Below are 21,902 nucleotides of genomic sequence, written 5' to 3' on the forward strand. Positions count from 1 at the left end.
CACGCAAAATAGGCGCACTAAGTCGTCGAGTTGCGGAAAACAGCCCGCTACCTACAACCTATAGCTATCACCCGATATGTTTACCCGATCAAAACGAAGACTTCAATGTATAGGAGTAAAGTAAATATATATATATATATATATACTAGCTTTTGTCCGCGGCTCCGCCCGCGTGGCATTCGGTTATCGCGCGCTGTTCCCTCGGGAACTGTGCATTTTTCCGGGACAAAAAGTAGCCTATGTCACTCTTGGGCCCATAAACTATCTCTATGCCAAAAATCACGTCGATCCGTTGCTCCGTTACGGCGTGAAAGACGGACAAACACACAAACACACTTTTGCATTTATAATAGTATGGATGCTTTACGTGGCCTCAGAGTTTAGATTAGTCAAGTCATATAGGTAGAGTCATTCACGATGACGCGTGCCGTGGTTCTTATTACAATGTCATTAATGTCTAATTTTGACAAAATCTCGCGTCTTCGTGGATGACACTAGGTATATACTTATTGAATTACAATTCCAAAGGGGTGTTTGACGTCAATATTTTTTCATTTATAAAACTTTATGAAACTATATCAACCATGCATTTCTGTAATTAAATATGTAACCGATGTAATAATAAAATGATGGCTGTATTTAAATAATATTGATAGGTAGGTATTTCTCCTATTGTACAACATTGCTACACCCAACAGGTAAAATTTTATGAGACATTCTACTGATTACACGGTTTAACTAAGATCTTCATGTACAAACATTAAGTACATTTATGTTGAATAAGTAAATAAAGTTATCACCGATAGGGTTAAATTCCCTGTGACGAGCACCGGAGCAGAGGTAGACCTAGGAGGCGATGGCGGGACGATTTGGACGTTAGCGCCACACTGGCCTGGGCTTTGTCGAGGAACTAGTCACCGACATAGCTGGAAAAATATGCAAGTTGAAGTGGCAATGGGCGGGTACTCGAAGAACAGATAACCGTTGGGCGAGAAAAGTCCTCGAGTGGCGACCACGAACCGGAAGACGAAGCGTTGGCAGGCCTCCCATCAGGTGGACTGACGGCATTGTGAGAGTTGCGGGAAACCGGTGGATGCAAGTGGCGAGTTGTCGTTCATTGTGGCGTTCTAAGGGGGAGGCCTTTGTCCAGCAGTGGACGTCTTCCAGCTGATGATGATGATGATGAGCCACACTGGCAAGATTCCGCCCAAAGTAGGGATGAGTGGAAGCCAAAAGGGGAGGCTTTGCCCATCAGTGAGACACACTACAAGCTAAGTAAAAAAATAAATAATAAAATGAAAGCATTTTCACTAGTTCAGAATCCAGTGTGCGATGCGTGTGTGCGCTGCGTAACCCAATCAAGATGGGATCTGGGGCGTGCCCCGACAACTCGTCGACTTTTCACACTCGACGCCACCTCCCCGATGTGAGGATATGAAATCGAAAGACGTTATGAAAGTCTTTTGAACTAGTTTTTATTACTTTACATATTTTATACATCTAATAGCTTTAAACGAGAAATTCTCGATAATAAGCGTTTTCCCAGAGATAAGACCAAGCTAGATCGATTTGTCATCTCGACGAAAACCCCTTCAGAATCTCGGAAACGGCTCCAACGATTTCGATGAAATTTGGTATGTAGGAGTTTTCGGGGATGACAAATCGATCTATTTTATTCTCATCTCTGGGAATAAGTCAAGTCCAGTCGTTGTCCAGCGGTGGTGTAGCGGTATAGCACGTGGCACGGAATGCCGAGGATCTGGGCTCGATTCCTAGCGCTGGTCTTATTTTTCTGGTTTTTCTGTGCATCCATATTTCGGTTTGTATTTTCGATATGAAATACCTAATAATTAGGTAATGGGTATTACTCGTATTAGGTAATAACTGCTTTATCATACTTCTGTGTTCTACAACCTTTAATGCTAAATCCGTTCGGTTTCGAATCATAGAGAATCATGCCGTGTTCATTAAAATTTGTCAATTGATTGATCAGATAAGGGTAAAAGCCAGATGAGCGTAATTTTTTGAGTCGGGAGCCGCGTAATTTCGATCGCGTAATTTCTGCTGCGTTCGGCTTTATACAAGTCCAGTTTGTGCCACACGGCGACTGAAAATGAGTTGACTCATACTCACTAGTAGTATAGTTTTGGACTCTTGAAGGATAAAGAACCAAATTTCATCTAAATATAGTTAATATGCAGGCAAACAGAGAGACATAGTATAAGAAATAAGAAAGAAAGACAATGATATATTTATAAAGAAAAATAATTAAGTAGATAGTTGCCGTTATAAAAAGGATATACGTGTGACTTCCATAAGAACATATATTTTAAGGGCTGTAAGCATAAGCCCTAATGAACGTAAATTAGTATTTCAAATAAAAAAAAAAAATTTTTTTTTTCATAAAAATAATTCGGCACGCAATGTATCGGTAATAGAGCTAACAACTGACACTAACCTTTGCTGCCTGTCTGAAACGTCAAATAAATGTTTGCATTACAGTGCTGCTCGAAAAATTAAAAATAATAATAACTCCATTAGTAAAGGTAGTTAATTGTTATATTTTATCGATAAAACTATTGAGTTAAAGCTATCGTTAATTAAAATTTATGTTCTTATGGATGTCACACGTTGTAGACTTTCACATTTAGCTGTGTTATTAGTATGGATATGTATTAAAATCGGAATAGGTAGGTACAGTCACCAGGATTAATATCTGCCACAGCGGAGCGTGCAAAAATATCTGACACGTCCTTCCAGCCTTAAAACACACGATTGAACTGTGTAAGCCGGTGTTGCCATACAATTTAATAATAAGTATTTTTTTTCTTAATTTTTGTTTTAAGTTAGTTTTTAGACAAGGTGCTCATTGAAAATCAGCGCCACGGCTTGCCGTGGCATTATGCTGAGTGGGGACCTGTTTAGCGTCATGTATGCCTTGTATTTGTTCTATGTCTGTTTATAAATGTATTTTCTTTCTTTCTTTTTTTTCTTTCTGAAAATAGAGTCGTATCAGATATTTATGCACGCTTGTTGTGTTAGATATTAGTGCTGGTGACTGTACTTCAGAGAAAACTGCATATTATTCTCATAACAGATCAAACATATGCAACAGAAAATAAACATAAGCATTGAATGGTTATTATTACCCACTCGTGCCGTAATAAACGAATTAACACGCACATGTTAAAAAAACAGGTTAAGAAGAAGCAACTAATAAGAGACAACGTCCGATAAATAAGATAAAAAACAGGCTGCTATGTAAAATCGCGTAACTGACAATTTAACTCCTACCTAAAATTACCGATCGAGGGAAGAACCCATTATAGCCACGACTCTTCGGTCCACAGCAAACGTAGTCCGTTCCACTTTAACACTAGTGTTCTATACGCGAGGGAGCGAGACGAAGCGAAGATGCAGTTTCACAGCTAATCAAACGTGTCCACTATCCGTTGCGCGTGCGCATCCTACGCCAAATTTGGTTTATTTTGCTCTAAAAATAGATTTTTTCTAATTTTTTGACACGTACGTCTAAAGAGATGATTAATATTTGATATTAACAAGGAACGATTTAATTTTAAGTAATACTTTAATCAACAAAGCTATCTGTTACTCAAAAGTTTAAAATTAGAGATGAGATTAAACTAAAATGTGTTTTATTCTCAAGTGGAAACTTACAATATCAATTGGTTCAAGGTGACAGGACTTAAGTTCTTACGGAGTTGGTAAAAATCCTTCGGATTTGTATGAAATCACCTGTAACTGTATTGCGGTCCCTTTCTAAACTAGTGATGCTTGTAGCACCAGAGAAAGAGATGGGTATGTTTCAGCGAATCTGTCTTATGCTCTTGGTGCGTATATTTGCTGACTTAACAGGTTTTTCCAGGGGTAAGCAACTGTTGGTGATAGTCATTCCGTTGTAGTTTTTAATTATTTGTTTATGTAAAGGGATGTGTAACTTGTTATTGTTTTAGTTTTTACGTTTACTGCATAAATTATACAGTTAATAAATTAATGCACAGTAGACATTTGGCACCGGATGGTATAAAATAAAAATTAAAAAGTAGTCATTCTTATAAGAGGTAATAAAATAAATAAATATATTATGTATGTTAGTGTAACTTTTAATCGTCTTTACCAATAGTATGTGTGATAAGACAGTAAATATTAAGTATGACTATTTATTTTGCTTTAATAAAATAGTTATTATAAACTACTGTCACTGAGAAACAATAAATTAAATTATTAATAGTATTATCATCAAGGCGCATTGCGTTGTCGTATCCACGCATTTACGCAAAGGTTGGCGACACCTGCATTCAGCCCAGTCCCCCGTCAATGCGCGTGCGCCGCCAGTCGGTCGTGTCTCGCGCTGCGCCGCGCAACGTTCCAAATTCAAATTTGAAATTTGAAATTTCGAACTTTTATCGAACACGCTTCCGTGACTTTTTAATTGACCTTTTTAGTGAGTGCAAAGTTGACCGTGAGATTTTTTCACATTTTCATTGTGTTAAGTTATTGTGACAAGTTGTGGTTAAAGTTCATGAAACCCCTTCACCTCTGTGCATGTAAATGGATATTAATATTTTATTAAACTTGGTGATTTTAGATTAATAGTGGATTGTGTGGATAATTTACATGGACTTTAAGTGGTTAATTTGCCTTTTTATTGGACAGGTGCGTATTCTTTAATATGAAACGCTTTTAATTTAAAAATTCGTTGACAAAGCACAATCTAATAACTAATAAAATGGCCGCTTTACTAAACTTATTTCATATTACGTGTCTAATTTTTTACCAAAGACAAAGAATCGTAGCTTAATATTAAATGAAAATTCTATACTATTTTTCACTAACCTGATTAGGTACTTAAAGAATGTATAATTAGATAAGTTAATTATTCCTCATAAGTAAAAAATAGGTTAATTCAGCGACACCAATACCCAATTTTCAATTTCACAATAAACACATCAATACGCTTTATAATTACGAAATATTATAAGTAGGTACTGGATACATTGCACGTTTTTATTCGATACGGACCCACATTTCATAATATTTTCATATAATGTATCACAATAATTAAGTCTACATATGCCCCACGGCTGGGTTTCATTCCATCTGTAATTCGGCAACTTCCAGAGAAGTGCGCTTCTCCATTATTCTAATCTTTTTACGCTTAAATAATAAATCTTAAAGATGAAGAAGTTCAATTTAAAATATTATAAACGCACTAATAATAAATAATAATATCTTTCTACGTTAAAGTCCTTAGTATATCGCGTCTAACCTTTTCACCTCTGTAATTGAATATTCAATATATTCAATAAAAATACGGGTTTCCATCGGTGACGTTACGTGTGAATAAACTTCAGGTTAACTACCTATAAGTAGGCAAGTGAGTTAAATACGATAAAATAATAATGAAAATACAGGTACAGGGAAAACAGATCAAATAATAAGGTTTCTTGACATCCAGTCAAATTGATATTTTGTCAAGACAACGACATTTTCCAAATACATTTTAAAGTATTCTTAATAAATTATAAAAATTCCAAAAACAGTTTCGTCTTGTTTGTTCGTGACATATCCGGATTTTTTTCTGACAACCTACAAATTATGATATTTGTTTATATATTTGTAAATAATAGGTATGTATGTAAAGAATTGGGAAAGTCTGATACTTGCATATCTATCAGTTTCGTGTCATAATTCAAAAAACAATAAAACCAATGTGTACAATAACCATGGTCAAAAGTAGGTAGGTATTTCCTTAGTTATGTATTTGATTTTTGACATGTTAATATAGTTAAAAAAAAAAACGTTTTTTGACTTATAAGACTTCGCCGTGCTGACTCTCACTCTTAAAGAAAATAAAAATGCCTTCAAATTAAACTGTAAAAGTAGAACCTAAACCAACACCAGCTAGGGCTTTTATTCGACAGCTTCTCAGTAATGTAAAGAAACAAAAGTAAAAGCAAAAAAACAAAAAATAATGCGTCGTGCCCCTCCAGTATCCATTACATGCGGAAAAGGTTCGCCACTCCTGATAAACAAATAATAGACCAAATAGACATAAACAAAAAGTTGTAGGTTTTATATTTTCAAGGGGTAGAAATTTAAAAAATCGCGGAAAACAGCTAGTAACTTTATATATTAGGTACACTAGCCGTTACCCGCGACTCCGTCCGCGCAGAATTTGTTTATCGCTATCCCGCGGGGACTAAAATTCCAGCTCCAATTCGCAATTTTCCGGGATAAAAACTATCCTTCCCCGAGACTCAAACTATCTCTATACCGCATTTCATCTAAATCGGTTTAGTGGTTTAGACGTGATAACAAACAAACAAACTTACAAACTTTTGCCTTTATAATATGTGGAAAGTGGGATAATAAGAGTCCTTAGAAATTGAAATAAAGTGCGCAATTGATGAATGAGAATTTCCAAAAATTAACATTTTGGTCTATATTCACTAAAATGAAATATTTTCTTTACTTTGACTTAGTAGTCGAGATTTCGGGATTTCACATGTATGTATAGGTACATCTCATGGAAATATCGAGATAATATATTCAAATATGTTGATGTTTAGGACAGTTATATTATGTAAATAGATATGATTTAATTGTTTTAGTGTTTTCTATTTAATGTTATAAAGTTCCCATTACAAAATTAACAGTTACTAAAAAAAAGAAATGTGAACTTTGAAAATACCTACCGTAAGTAAGCGTCACTGACGAAAATACGGTCTCTGTATTACAGTTTGTGTATACAGTGTACATACCTACATACATACACCCTACTGCTGGGCACTCTGGTCTCCTCTCAGATGTTAAAGGCATTGGGCTGTCTTTCCCGCGTGAACCCAGTGCGAATTGGGAACAAAACCATTGAGACTTTTGCAGGTTTCATGAAATGTCTTACTCCTCCGAAAAGCTCATAGTAAATTTAAAATTTAATTTGGCCCGTGAATTCCGAGGAAATCAGTGGTGTAAGGTTGGAACCTAGGATTTGCTTGCAAGGCCACAGAACTTCAATGGCCTCATGCTACTTACAAATCTAGTGAATAGTAATGTTTTTCCATCGTCTTTTGTCGGATAAGTTTCAGTCAACTTTAGTAAGCTATTTGAGAGAGCAAGATAAATACAAACTTTTCCTAAAAATACGACGGCGAAACGTTATTCACTACATCTGTAGATTATTTTAAAATGGTAGATTTTAATTTGTTTTGTTTTAACATTTAAAGTGGCTGAGATGGCAATCTTAAAAAGATGCAAAAAATCAAGGTGCATCTGATAACAATGCAATTAGTCAGGGGTATCCGAATACATTAGTATGAAAAAAAAAACCTAGTTTTTATCCATTTTTTACATTACAGTCTAAAATATATTGCTGCATTCAGATAACTAGTTTAAAACAAAATGGCCTCTGAGTTGGAACTGAGAGTTTTGATTCTTAGACTGAGAGTTTTGTTCTGTACCTATATAGCTAAATAATAGGAAAATTGAAGGAATTACAACGAAAAAAAATTAGATTTATTATTATATTGGTATTTGTTAGTAAAATGTAGATAATAACAAATCAGGTTTTGGTAAAAAAAAAACATTTTTAATACTAACTTTTCTTGCTGACTGTACTTTTTGTTAACTGTACTTGCATTGTCACCCAAACTACATTTGCATACCAAATTTGAAGTCGATGCCGTTTGCCGTTGAAGAGTTCTATCCTGCGGAGACGAACCTGGCCGGACTACCAGAATGTCACTACGAGTTTATTGAATTGTCACGCTATTTACATAAGTATACCAAATTTCAAGTTAATCCAACTACTGGAACTTGGTCGAATTTAACTTGCAAGATTTGATTACAGACCGACAGACAGACAGACAACGGGACAGGTGAAACTAAATAAAAGCTTGTAAGAAAGGTTCTGCGCCCTTTGATTGACGGAGACATTGCCAAGGCTCCGCAAAATCTTTGTTACTAAGCTATTTCTTGTTAAAAGAAATTGCCGTTGCACCTGTAGCTGTATACACGTAGCCTGGCGACTTCTAGGGTTACCTGAGCAATTTGAAAGTTCAGAGGAAAAGCCTGATTTTCTTCACAAAACGTAAACTCAATTGGGATCTTTAAAAAACGAGCCTGTCAGTCTCTTAAGGGACCTGCACCTGTGATACTCCTCGTGTTGGGGGAGTCCATGGGAGGCGGCGATTGCTTCCCATCAGGCGACCCGCATGCTCGTTTTCCCCATCTTCCATACATGTAAAAAAAATCCTTGATCATTTGATTGCGAAAGGGTGTTTGATTCTTGGGTCACCATGCAACCTTATCATAGTAAGTAATTGTGTTTGGTCCTAACAATGTTTATCGAACGATGTAAAATGTCATTACGAGACGGTTCCATGTTGGCTTAGGATACAAATTGGCTGGCCGATCGCGGTTCAGTTTACTCTAGGTACTAGTAGTGATCCTTAAACTTTAGTGTGCGTTAAGCTACAAGCTACTGCCCATTCGCGTTTCCAAGTACTCGCAAGGCGAGTAGCTCGTATCACCGCGCTTCTTCCGACTATCACTTAACTTGATGTCTGTCGTATGCGCTCGATTTCACGATTAAGCGTCCTGTGACGGTTATAAGCTATACAACACTACCCAAGACCAAGTCCGAGTCAACGACCTTTGGAATACAGGGTGATTCGGGAATCGGGAGACACACACACACACACACAAACACACACATAAACATCACGCCTGTAATCCCAAATGGGGAAGGCAGAGCACACGAAACCGCTTCGGAGCTACTAAGCAATCAATAATCAATAATTTTTCAATATAAAAAAAACAGCCAAGTGCGAGTCGGACTCGCGCACAAAGGGTACCGTACCATTATCTATACAACATTAGACAGCAAAAAACGACAAAAAAACAAGTTTGCTGTATCGGAGCCCCCCCTTAAATATTTATTTTTAAAGTAATTGTACAACTAAAGATTCTGTGAATAATTCAAGAGTCTACCTATTGCCGTTATTAATATCAAGCAAAAAACGGCAAAACAATTACGTTTGTTGTATGGGAGCCTCCTTAAATATTTATTTTGTTCTGTTTTTAGTATTTGTTGTTATAGCGGCCATATAATACATACCTATATAATCTGTGAAAATTTCAAGTGTCTTAACTATACGACTCAAAAGATAGAGCACCGTGACAGACGGACGGACAGACAGACAGACAGCGGAGTCTCAGTAATAGGGTTCCGCTGGCACCCTTTGGGTACGGAACCCTAAAAAAGAGTCTAATTCTGAGAATTTTATATATGGAAAATTCTCAGAAATAATTTATCAAACAATGAAATTAAGTGAAGAGCTCAATAGATGTATACATTACTGGTTTATATTTCGTTTCTATTACTGGTTGAAATAATGCGAATTAATTCGTTTAGACGTGGGACCTTTTACCAATTTATGTCTCTATGATTTCCTTGACAAAAGTCTGGGATGTCAACATGACACTAGTAGCACAAAGGTTCCACCCTGGTACATGACTGTACATATCGCGGTCATACAATTTTTCTTCAATGGCTTAAAGATAGCTTACAGTTGGTATAAATTGTAACATACACATCCCACACGCGGATGTTTTTTATAATCGACGTACGTTTACCAAAACATACCCATGTTTTAGTAAGATTGTACTTTGAGGAAGTACTCGAGTTAAAATTTGCAGGCACTCGGTATTGCCAGCTAGTGTTTTTATAATACTCCTCTTTAAGAATATTGCTTACCTCAAAAGAAAAAAACGGAACCATAGAATCACCTTGTCGTCTGTCTGTCTATCTAAACCCTTTTTCAACCGACTTCAAAAAAGGAGGTTCTCAATTCGTCTGTATGTTTTTTTTATGTCAGGAACGCTTATTCTGCTATTCCAGGAAGCGTTAAAAAATTAAACTTTTAAGTCAACAAAATCAAAAGATACTTACAGTCACTAAAAGTGTTTTCATATAAATTGCCGTAACCGAAAAAGCTATAAGATACTTCCGGTGGTTCCGGTTGTCCTAGAAACTAATCTTTATTTATCTTTCATAAAAATTACAATGTTAACAAACTCAACTCCTGGACTACCTTAATAAGAGAGACACACATTACCTTGTTAGTTTTTTTGTACTAATTTTTGGTGTGCAATAAAGAATATTTGTATTGTATCGTATTGTATCCTGAAGTAGGAATATTCCTATGTTTCTGGTGTAGATATAGATGAACTAAAAAAAAATCTTTGCTCACCCGCGACCTTATGATAACTAAGCTTATGCAAGATATGAACCTCCGCAAAGTAACGCCTGATTCAATAAATTAGATGTAGATGCAGCTCCCATAGCACAACCAATGCAAAAAGTCGAAAACAACTTATTTTTTATGTCTGTCTGTAACTGTAGATTGCCATCTAAAATTACCCACTTTGAGTCAAAAATTACAAAAAAAAACATTTAATCAATCCAACCTAATCATCTGCTGAAATAATTCGGATTAGATTTAAAAACCTGCAATAATATCTGCCACAGCCGAGCATACAAAAATATCTGACACGTCCTATTGGCTCTAGAAATAGAGTCGTAAATATCAGATACGAGTATATGCACGCTTTGATGGTTGTTGGTTGGTTTGTGACTCTACATGTTCTCTATACCTACATCTACAGTTACTGCATTTGCTTATTTAAAAACTTTAAGTGAAGAATGTTAAACCATACACGCGTACGTATGTAAGTTGAATGTTATACATCTGCTGCATGTCTATGCCATTAAAAAAAACCGGCACATTTTTTAAACCCACAGAAAAAACCTAATTGGACTTCTATCTAGTTACAAGTTGTGTCGACTTGTCTAGATTCTTATCTTCACTATCGACGACTAGTGCTGTGACATGTCGATATAACTGATACTGTCGATGTAGTGAGGTGACGAAAGTCGGGAGTGGCATAGTTCAAATGGCTGGTTGTCCATTCCTGCAGGGCTACCACGAAACTCGAAATTCGAAGTTCGTCTCGAGCGAGCGGTCCCTATGACACTTATACTATTTAATAGGAGCGCGAGAGGGACGGTACGATACGAACTTCGAGTTTCGAGTTTCGTAGTAGCCCTGCTGAAATTTGACTCGCTTCATCTTAGTATTTTTTTGTTTGATCGACAAAAGATTTTTTTTTTCACATTTTTCTGATTATCTAACTGTCGGACAAAATAGAATATATTTTTTGTACCTAATATTTTGCTGTTATAATATAAATATGAAAAATCGGCCAAAAGCGTGTCGGACACGCCCAAGATAGGGTTCCGTAGCCATTACGAAAAAATCAAGTAATATTTTTCTAAGGATTTCGTATTGTATACGGAATTTTCCAAGTTTAGGTATATTTCTATACCTTAGGCTTGTTACTTACTCTTAACACAATTTAACAGTGTAGATTTTAGAGGGGGGGGGGGGGCTCTATTTTAATGACAATTTTCACTATAAAGCTGTATATTTCGTAAACGGATCGCTGAATCGGAAAATCGTCTTGACAACCCCCCAATTAATATATTCGAAAATAAATGTAATCGACTAATTTAAAATCACAGAACAACTAACTTACCACGATTTTATTAAGTCGGAATAATAGTCCCACCCCACGGCACATTGTTTTTGAAGTATTGGATTTGGACAGGTTATATTTTTACATTCTACTTTACCTGCTTACCAGATATTTAAATGAAAGTGAAAAAGATTATTTAAGTATTTAAAGGTGAAATTAAACCTCATATTGATGAATTAGGGTAGGAGGTCCAAGAATGGCTCCCCTAGAAGATGAAGCCTCCTTGCGATGTAGTGGGTTATATACCGTTGATCTGCTGCGTCGCTGGCTGGGCGGCGAGGAAGCAACGTCCCGAGGGTTTTAGTGGGTATAAACCCCCACATAACCTCATCGCCTCCCCGTGATAATGGGGTATCTGGGGGGATATCACCCGGGCAAAAAAAAAGGTTAGAGTAGGGCCAACTGAGCAGAACAGGAGTGACGCTAAGCAAAAATTCCAGGATTTCCCTAAAATTCCCGTAGGTATTTCAAAATCCTCGTAATTTCTTTAGCATTGCATGAAACACATCCGTGCAAAATGTTATATCTTTAATTCTAGCTTTTGAAATTTTGGGATTTTATTCTGATCCAGGGAGAATATCGGGATTAAAGTAGCCTATGTATTATTCCAGATAATAGCTGTTTACATAAATTTTCATTCAAATCCGTCCAACTGTTATAGTTTGAAGAAGTAACTAACAAACATACACACGTACGCTCGCACATAGGCACAAACTTTGGCATTTATGGTATTAACTGGTGGGATATGTAATTGACGGATGGTTGTAATTCAGGCTGTACTTAACGGCACAACTTCCCCCCTCCGTATAATAAGTTTTAAGTATGACTGAGCTAGGGAACTACGATGAAACACCAAGTTTTAGGGTTTACACGTGACGAATACTAAATCCCGTCGCATAGCACGCGCTGAGGATGACCTCACTACGAGTACAGTAATAAAATAAAATTTATTAAAAGTAATAATATGATAATTTATTGAGCGGTTTTCCTCGTCAGTTTATTACTACGCCATTTTATAATAATTATTATTAATATTATTATACACATGTCATTCGACGCAAAATTAGAGGATGTTTTTCTTAACTGATAATGCACTATCAAATGTTGAGTGTCCTGCGTATAATTAAATAACAGGTTTTCCCTAAAGTTAACGAAAATAGTAAACATGGGTAAATTCATTCAGGAAACAATAAAACATGAATGAAAAACAATTAGCCAAAGTTGAATGAGTATATTATTTATTATTTTCCTTTCCTGTAAAATTTGCATTATAATTATATCATTTAAGGTTATGACAGTACCAACGTAATACAATTATTTACCTGTTCCTATTTATTACACATAATTTAATATAATACAACGCATCTCATTAAACAATTAATTTAATTACTATTAAAACAATATATTATAATAAAATAACAAATAAAGAATACAAAATCCTTACATATAATAAACCAATTGCTCAATTGTGAGTTCGATTCCAAACATCTTAAAACACTGGCTCTTATTAAAAAATGTCAAAAACTTAAAAAATATTTGTTAGACCATCGACAATATTTTTTTAAGAATTAGTGGCGCGCTTTTGTGCCGCGGCGCGCAGGCGCGGCGACGCGTCACAGGGCCGCCAACATTGACAGCTGTCAATCAGATAGAACATGGCGGCTTGGCCGGTTTCAAACTGGTATCTTCACTGATGTATTAACTGTAGATACACATTGCCAAACAAAATTCCATCAAAGAATGTCCGAACTATTTATTTGTTTGTGTAACAAATAAAATCATCACCCACACAAATGAATTAAAAGAATACGTGACGAAATTTGAACCTAGTCTTTACTAAGTTACAGTTGAATTTCGCTAGCGGCCATATTCCACAATTAATAAAAATATTTACGTGTGCGTAGAAACCCTGATCCCACCACACAAACAAATAGAAAGAATACGTGACGAAATTGAACCTAGTCTTTACTCTATTACAGTTGAATTTCGCTAGCGGCAAAACCCACAACGCTTGACACTTGACAGCTAACTCCACAATTTCACATACGCATGCTCGAATATGATGTAAGCCTTATCAGAAAAGGCAGAGGGATTAATTTCACTTGCTACATTGAAGGCGACGTTGCAAGATGCTTGGATGAGTTTGACGTTTCTTAAGACGGACGAATTCAGGTTGTAGAACAAAGAATGCATTCGGACTTTCAAAGAGGACTTTTGTAATAAAAAGTTTTTGTCAATTAAATTAAAAAAAAAAATAAAAGGTAACTTTTAAGCTAATTTTCTTTAGTCCAAATGTTTACCGTTTTCGAGATAATCTATATACAGCCGGATTAAGACTATTTGATGCCTTAAGCAATGCACGCCTATGCACCCCCCCCCCCCTTATCGATATTTTAAATAAGTATTTATTACGACGAAATATTATATTTATGAAATACGATAGAGATTATGGGGAGGCACGAGCGAGCGGATTTTCAAACAGCCTTACCTTTTATGTGCTAACATAAAAATAAATGTTGCTGTTTATGGTGCCCCAAGACGTGATGCCCTAAGCAATCGCTTAATTTGCTTATGGGCTAATCCGGCACTGTCTATATATATAAAATTAAAATAATAAACTGACTAACTGACTGTTGATATATCAACGCACAGCCCAAAACGCTGCACCTAGAGACCTACTTTATGCCCCTGGTTACCGAAGTACTCGTCAAGACGACAAACGAGTCCAAACTCGATGTGGTCGTGTCATTTATCACAGAGTTCCTATGGTCACCCGCTAGCTTTATCATCAGATCAACTCCATGTTATAATAATATTGCATTGTCATCGGATTTAAGTATACATGCGTGTAAAATTTAAGAAGATATCCACTTCAAATTTGAGTTTAAAGATTCCACCCGAGCAATCATAGTTACATTACACTGCAAATAAATATAATGCTTGTAATAAGTTTTTGTTAAAAATTAAATTTTTAATACAAGCTTTTTGCCGAATGTACTTTTTGTTGACTGTACTTGAATTGTCGTCTAAACTACATATCTGTACCAATTTCAAGTCAGTACTATTAACTATTGAGGAGTTCCCTCCTGCAGAGACGATTCTGACAAAACCACCAGTTGTCACTACCAGATTATTGTATTGTCACCAAATTACATAAGTATGCAAATTTCAAGTCGATCGGACCACTGGAAGTGGGTCAAATTTAGCTTCCAAGATTTGACCAAACAAACAATAAATAAATAAATAAGCAAACAGGGCAAGCTACAGAAAAGCTTCTAAAAATATCGCCGAAATGTAAACACTTGTGCAAGTATTTCGAATAAAAAACAATTTGAATTCTCATCCTCCTTGGTTCTGGCTGTTTGCTTCTAAAACCATTGCCAGCGCACGCCGCGCGCAGTTCAAAAAAATTGCAGGCTGTCTGTCAGCACAGTTCATTCGCGGGAAATTCGGCGGACTTCGTATGTTGTGTAATTAAATAATAAGAAGCTCGACTAGTGTGAATAAATTGTAAACTGTTTTATAAACCTTGTAAACAGTTTAAAATACTTAGTATGATTTTTTTAGTGTAAAAACAATAGGTAAACATAGTGATTAATGCGGTGTAGATTTGGCGAGCGCTTTATCAAAGTTGGCTTCATTGAGGTTTGTGGTTCATAAATTGCTTTATTAATTTTGCACAAAAACGAATAAACCACACAGTCAGACAGTCAGTACATTATATTATCGAAGCTTTATAAAACATAATTAAAATCGCAAACTTCAAGGTAAATATTCAAACGACATAGCTAGCTACCCGTTGCTAGGCGACTCGGTAAATAAAATAGAGTGACGGCAACTCCACTACACTTTTGTTCCATGTTCTGTTGTTTATCTGTTTCGTTTTACTGATATGCTTTCCTGTGCGTGTGACAAAGACAAGGCATTTGTCAATGTTGTGGAATTCTGGCAACGTTTATCTTTTAATTAGCAATTTAGAAATGGCTTTAAAATTAATTTAAAACAATATTTCTCTCTGATTATTAGAATTTAATAGAAAAACAACAAATACTCGCTGAAAGTATGATTTGTTCCGTTTTCGCGAGTGATTTTGCACTTTTTAAAGACGCACGTGGCATCGTTACGCTTGCACTGACAACTACGTACTGAGAAAAAAGAAGGCCACATTTACCAAAGTGGCGCTCATTTGGCTCGGACATATTGGGACGCGCGACTGTGGATCTACAGTTTAATACATCAGTGGGTATCTTCGTCAAATCTGATACTAGTCCAGTGCGGTGTTAGAAGGTGGTATATTTTTTCTCAGCTACAAATAGAAGAAAATTTTTGTAGCTTTTGTGATTAATTGCTATTAGATTGCTTATTGGATAACTTACAGAACTACCTATACCTTACCTAATCAATTTTTGTAACGGGACTTACCTATTTAAGTACTTACCTACGACTCCCTAGGCGTTGCAAAATGTTAGATACCTACCTAGAGACAATTTCATTTCTTCTTCTCTTTTAAAATATGGCTTTTCTGTCCTAATTAATAGGACAATTTCGCCAGTGTCAAGGTAAACTCTCTTTGAGAGGGACGTTGTACGGTAATTGTAGTTTTTGCAACTTGATAGTAAAATTCCAGAAACCACGTGCAGACCACTTGCGCATCAAAAAATGTTAGACACGAGAGCAATACCTATAGAATTTTGGGATCACTGTTCACTATTACGGTTAATCGCCGCATAAAACACTATCAAAATTATACTTCAACTAGCCAAAAAAACAGAAATAGCAAAATTAGATATTGTCTACATCCGCCATCTTCGAATGCTACAAATCGAATCGACAATTTCATTTAATATCCTACGTTTAGTTTGACATTAAATCTACCCTCATATTTGAATGGTCAATCATCATTATCAAGACATAATTACTTTAGTCAAATGTGTGTATGTTTAAAATGTTAAATAATAAATAAGTGCTGTTGAAGACAAAAACGTTGAGATAAACCTATGTATAAGGTTACCAAATCTATAGGGCGTGACTAATTGTCTGACAGACAGCCCACAGCCTAAAACCAGAGACTTAAAATTTGGCAGACATAGGTATTTTTTGAATGTCACAGATCCACTGTGAAGGAATTTCCCGCATTCCCACGGGATGGAGACGTTGTTATGAATCGTAAAGCTAGTTTTTTAATGCAAGAAGTTCAAAAGGCAAAGGCGCTTGCGCAAGTCATTTGAATAGTGCACCGAGCGTTAAAAGATTCACATACATTTCCATAGAAATTGGCACACCGTAGTCACGTCTTGCTAGCTTTAGTAAATGCATATTGTAATAATTAAATAAAAGTGGTTTGATAAAAAAAAAAACGACGGATGTTAGAGCTTTTTTTTCTCGTTTTCGTCTGTCTTTTGTAAGGATAGAACTTTATAATTATAATTAAATTGGGTTAAAAAATAGAAACATTACACTGTGTAGACACTACACGACATAAAACTGTGTGACACTGTGTGACTACGTCAGACAATTACCTATTATATACAGTGTACAATTAAGCCGTAGTACCTATAGGTATACAGTAGAAATAACGCACAGCTTCAGCCCGTACTATACGGTACCTGTACTTTGGTCCACTTTATGCCTTATGTACTATAGAGGTGTAAGTAATAAGGAGGATTTTGAAATTGCCTCGGGATAGGAAATTAGTAGGTAAAATCTCATATATACTTCGTCAATTTGCAACAAACTTCGTCAAAAAATTACATCAACATTCTAAACTGCAAACTGTAGCTTCGTAATTTGTGTAGGTACCCGAGCCTTTGTTTTGTCATATAATTCCTCTAGTAATTTAGCGATTCCTAGTCTATTAATTACAGAGTTTCTTAAGTGTAATACGGAAGACTATAAAATTCGGTTGGTCTAGATCTTTATCGAGATGAAATAGCTATTTCATCCGCAGGATTGCGACAGTGGCAGAGGAATCCAACAAACCGATTCTCACGGCGCTATAATACCGCTTATATAATTAGTATGAATCTGTTATTTTTAATTCATCATAACAATTTGTCAGAAGATTGCGTAATTATGTATTTGATGTGGATATATTGTGTTGTAAAATCACACAATAATATATAAGTTTGCAGTAAAATGTATATTATTATTAGGAAACTAAACTATAACTGTCAAAGAATACAAGCGTTTTTTTTCAGTTCTTAATCCGATTTCACTAACTCATTCCTTTAATCTGTTTCATAGACAATATCCAAAAATGAAGGGTGTCATAAACATTTTTATTTCTCTTTTCCAGACATGGGACCGGAACTGCGACCAGTGATGTGACGTGCACAATGCATCCGTGCGTCTCAGTGACGCGACCATCGACTCTTAAACTAGTGTAGTACCTAATCGATAAATTTGTTTGATCGATCAAATTTGTATTGACCGCGAATGAACACCCTAATGCTGACGACAACTGGATCCGTGGACGATCAACCTTTGGACAGCAACATGTCTTTTTCATCGTATAAGTAAGTAAATTACACATTTGAAAGGTGCCCTCTCGACGTTGGTCTACTTAGAGTTCAAAGAATACATTACCCTTTATGTGGGTGTATAGTATAATACAATAATGCAAAGAAATATTTGAAAAACAAAAGGATTTCTCTTTGAATATATTGGATTAGTAAATAAAATACCTACATAACTTAGTTGTTAAGTATTTCAAAGCTATATTTAAATGAAATTCGACTCTTTACGCATACCAAAAATAAAAGTGAGCTATTATTTCCATTCAGTATTCTCACATTTCAGCAAAATCGTACTAAAGTTATAATCGAGGCAATCATTCCAAACTCAAACACGTTTATTCGTCAAGAGTAACTTTTTAATTATATTTTTTATCTGTATACTTAATGATATAATCAGCCAGTACCGTTTGACAAAAAAACGAACTTGCGAGTTGCGGCCATAAGTTAAGTCACTGGCTACTTACTAGTGAGGGATGAAGCCATTTATCCGGTAAAAAAACGCTACTGCCTTTTGGGCAATCGAAAGCAGAATTCAGATGACAAGATTACTTATACTTGGAAATGGTCACAGGCTTCGCTGCATCATTAACAGCATTACTCGCATTTAATTATTTATTTTTTGCTATGGCAACACTGATGAGTTACCTATACGTAAACGGTAGTTGTATCTGTGGAAATTTGGCGCCAAATAACACTTGGTTTGTGGAACAGGTAATAATTAGCAAATTGGTAATAGAAGAAGTCTCGTCTATGGTTCAGATCAGTGACGCAAAAAAAGCGTTTGAGAATCTTATTATTTGCACAGATTATAAAATCATAATATAAAGGTTCTTGTTGGATACACGGCATTGGCCGTGTTACTTTTTAGCCATTGAAGTTGGAATTTATTTGCGGTTTGACAGTAAATTCGCGTTTATAGCTAGCAATATAAATCCTTAGCATTGAGGCTCTGGCAATCATTACTAATGTCGGAATATTTTCTTATAAAAACAGACGTCGTAATGTCAGTATGCATAGTAACATACGCGCTTCCTTTGAAAATGTATGAGACATGAATAGTTGATACGAATGCGTTTTTTTTTTTTTTTACTTTGCTATCTTTACACTAAATAGTTTCAACACTATTTAGTTTAAGAGTAAATGTCTTAGATATTACTGGTACTACCACAATGGTAATTATCTGCTTAGTCTAAACTTTGAAGTAAAATTTCAAGTCTGGCATCATTTCATTTCATTTATTCATAAAAAAACATATAAGACACAACAAAACATTGACAAAACGTTTTCGTGTTTTATGTTGTCACGTTTCATAAACTAGTTTGGTGTTATTTTTAGCTCATTCACGGATTTGCAGTGAATTGAACATCTTAACCACCAGTTCTATCACTGGCGAAGACATTCCACTTCAACCTTCTAGGTTGACATGTGTGTAATTTCTCTGACATCGTTGGTGTACTCACAATATAGGAACGTTGTTTCCATTGGATGACTCCTTCTTCGTTGCCTTCCTTGCCTGTCTTTCTCAGATGTTACTTGCAACTTCCTATAAAGTCGCAACAAAACAAAATTGTCCCGCAATCGTTGAACACGCGCACACCCTTTCACTATGACTAACGTGGTTATTGTCTGTCATTTTTGGCAGCTAAAAGCGAACGTTTCCAACTTTGTGCTACAGTGACGTGGAATGAAAATTTTAGTTTGGCAACCTGCAGAGTGAAGACTTACGAGTTAGGTGTGTCTTCTGATGTAACACTTCACAGTAAGTGAACACTTGACATTACTGAAGTCACTGAAAAATTTAGGCTATCTACTGAGGATTGAGTTGTTCAAACTTCATGCTACTAATATTACTTGTACTATTACTTAATCTATGCTAATAATACATGTGATTGGAACTTATCTTACATAATATTTTGTGCAGACAAAGCCGCCACATTGGTTTATGCGACATACATTATCGCAAACATCACTCGTTCCAACGATTGTAAATGTCAATGTGTTCTTAATAGACATTATTAATAAAAAATGGGGTGACTGTATCTTTCTTACCCTGCGGTCATAACCACGGGTCATAACATAGTGTCTTTGTTCATATCGAGCATTGACTTGAAGTTGAAACTTCAATTATAAGCAATCGTTGGCTGCGATTTCGTCTGCAAAGAATTTATGGGTTAGTACCACGAGAACTGCAAATTTCTGGAGTGAAAAGTATCCATCCCACCCCACTAATATTATAAATGCGAAAGGTTTGTTTGTTAGCTCTTCGCGTCAACCGCTAAACCGATTTAAGCGATATCTTACAGATAGTTTGAGTCCCCGGGGAACGACAGGATAGTTTGATCCCGGAGAATTGCATAGTTCCCGTGCGATAGCGATAAACGAATTCTACGCAGACGGAGTCGCGGACAACATCTATTTGCAAAAGTTTTATTTTCTGTGAGTGGATACGGATATAAAGGATCATCAAATATGTTTTCTTTGAAAGGACTGAAATTTGCCTTGGGGTGAATAACGCGTGTAAAAAGTTGACAAATAAATATAAGTAGGCAAACTGTAAACCTCAATTACCTAACCTAAATCTCAAGTCAACTCTCTACTATGTCCCTCTATTTTTACCCACTACGGAACGGGGAAGGTCTATGCATGCGTTTGGGGTAAGAACTGTCTGTTACCATTTTGTGTATAATAGTTAGGTGTCATTAATGAGTCTAGACTCCAGCGCTTAGGAAGTTAGTGTTGCCAAAGTTGCAATTGCTCCACCAATTGACAATATTGGAAGTGTATCACGCCCTCAAATTTCATAATCCGAAGCAATACAGTAATTACGGCACGCAAAAAGCCGTTGTCCAATGAATTCGTCAGACGGTTACAGTCCTCAATCGGGCACCTTTCATTTAAAAAAGAACCATACGCCATTTCATGTCAATTTTTGAATTATTCATCGTGCGAATGCGCCAGCGCATCAATTGATGCAAACAAAAACGCACGCTCGCTAATCTTCGCCCGCTTTCGCCGCTCTTCGGGCTTCTTCGGCTTCCAGTGTTGCCAGAGTTTATTATTCAACTAGTTTTTGCAGTCACGCAGCGCAAGGACATAACAAGGAATGCATTTATTTGATAAATGATTATTTTTGCCCCAATCACCCGAAGCTCACGCATTTTTTTTGCGTAATTTTTCGGTGTCAATATTGGGTGTCCTTTGTTAATAATAGCTTCATTCATGTCCATTCAATCGAAAAGAAAACATTATGCTGTGTCATAATAATGATACGACGCTCTCATAATAACATACTGTGAGTTTTATCGAAGTTTTAATTTTAAACAGATTGGCTCGATAAGATTAACTGCTTCGGAGTACCAATTTATATTTTCTTATTGATTTTTTTTAAGATCTGATATTAATGTTGTAACGATTATGAGGACTTTGTAACATGTTACCAGCATAAATGTTCGAGTTTCTAAGTTTTCAATAAAATTAATTCGATCCTAAGCCCGTTGTTACTGGCCGTCAAGCCAATTACAAGTACATTGCGATGCTTTAAGTGCAGAAAAAATATAGTATTCGAATTTCCGAACGTTCATCCCCCGCGCCCGCGCGCCGCGCCTCGACGCCGCGTCTCGACTGTACGTGATTGGTTTATTAATTAGGCGAATCATCGTCGGGCTCCATTTTTAAAAATAGGCGGGATTCTTGCTGTGGGACTTTTCTTTTTAATTTCGGCCGGCGTTGAACGCAATTAGAGTTGCCAGTATACTTTTTTCGTGCAAT

The 21,902-nt window shown here is 36.1% G+C and overlaps 1 protein-coding gene across 1 annotated transcript in view; it reads left to right on the top strand.

Moving 5' to 3' along the window:
• Positions 1-4,340: 4,340 nt before the first annotated feature.
• Positions 4,341-21,902, top strand: part of Sox15 (Sox box 15 transcription factor) — a 144,800-nt gene continuing 127,238 nt past the window's right edge. The window contains exons 1-2 of the mRNA XM_074106307.1: positions 4,341-4,677; positions 17,915-18,134. Coding sequence (XP_073962408.1) covers positions 18,055-18,134 — 80 coding nt within the window. The 5' untranslated portion in view covers positions 4,341-4,677; positions 17,915-18,054. The remainder of the gene's footprint in view (positions 4,678-17,914; positions 18,135-21,902) is intronic.

This window comes from Choristoneura fumiferana, chromosome 24, assembly GCF_025370935.1.
Source record: "Choristoneura fumiferana chromosome 24, NRCan_CFum_1, whole genome shotgun sequence".
Lineage (NCBI taxonomy): Eukaryota > Metazoa > Arthropoda > Insecta > Lepidoptera > Tortricidae > Choristoneura > Choristoneura fumiferana.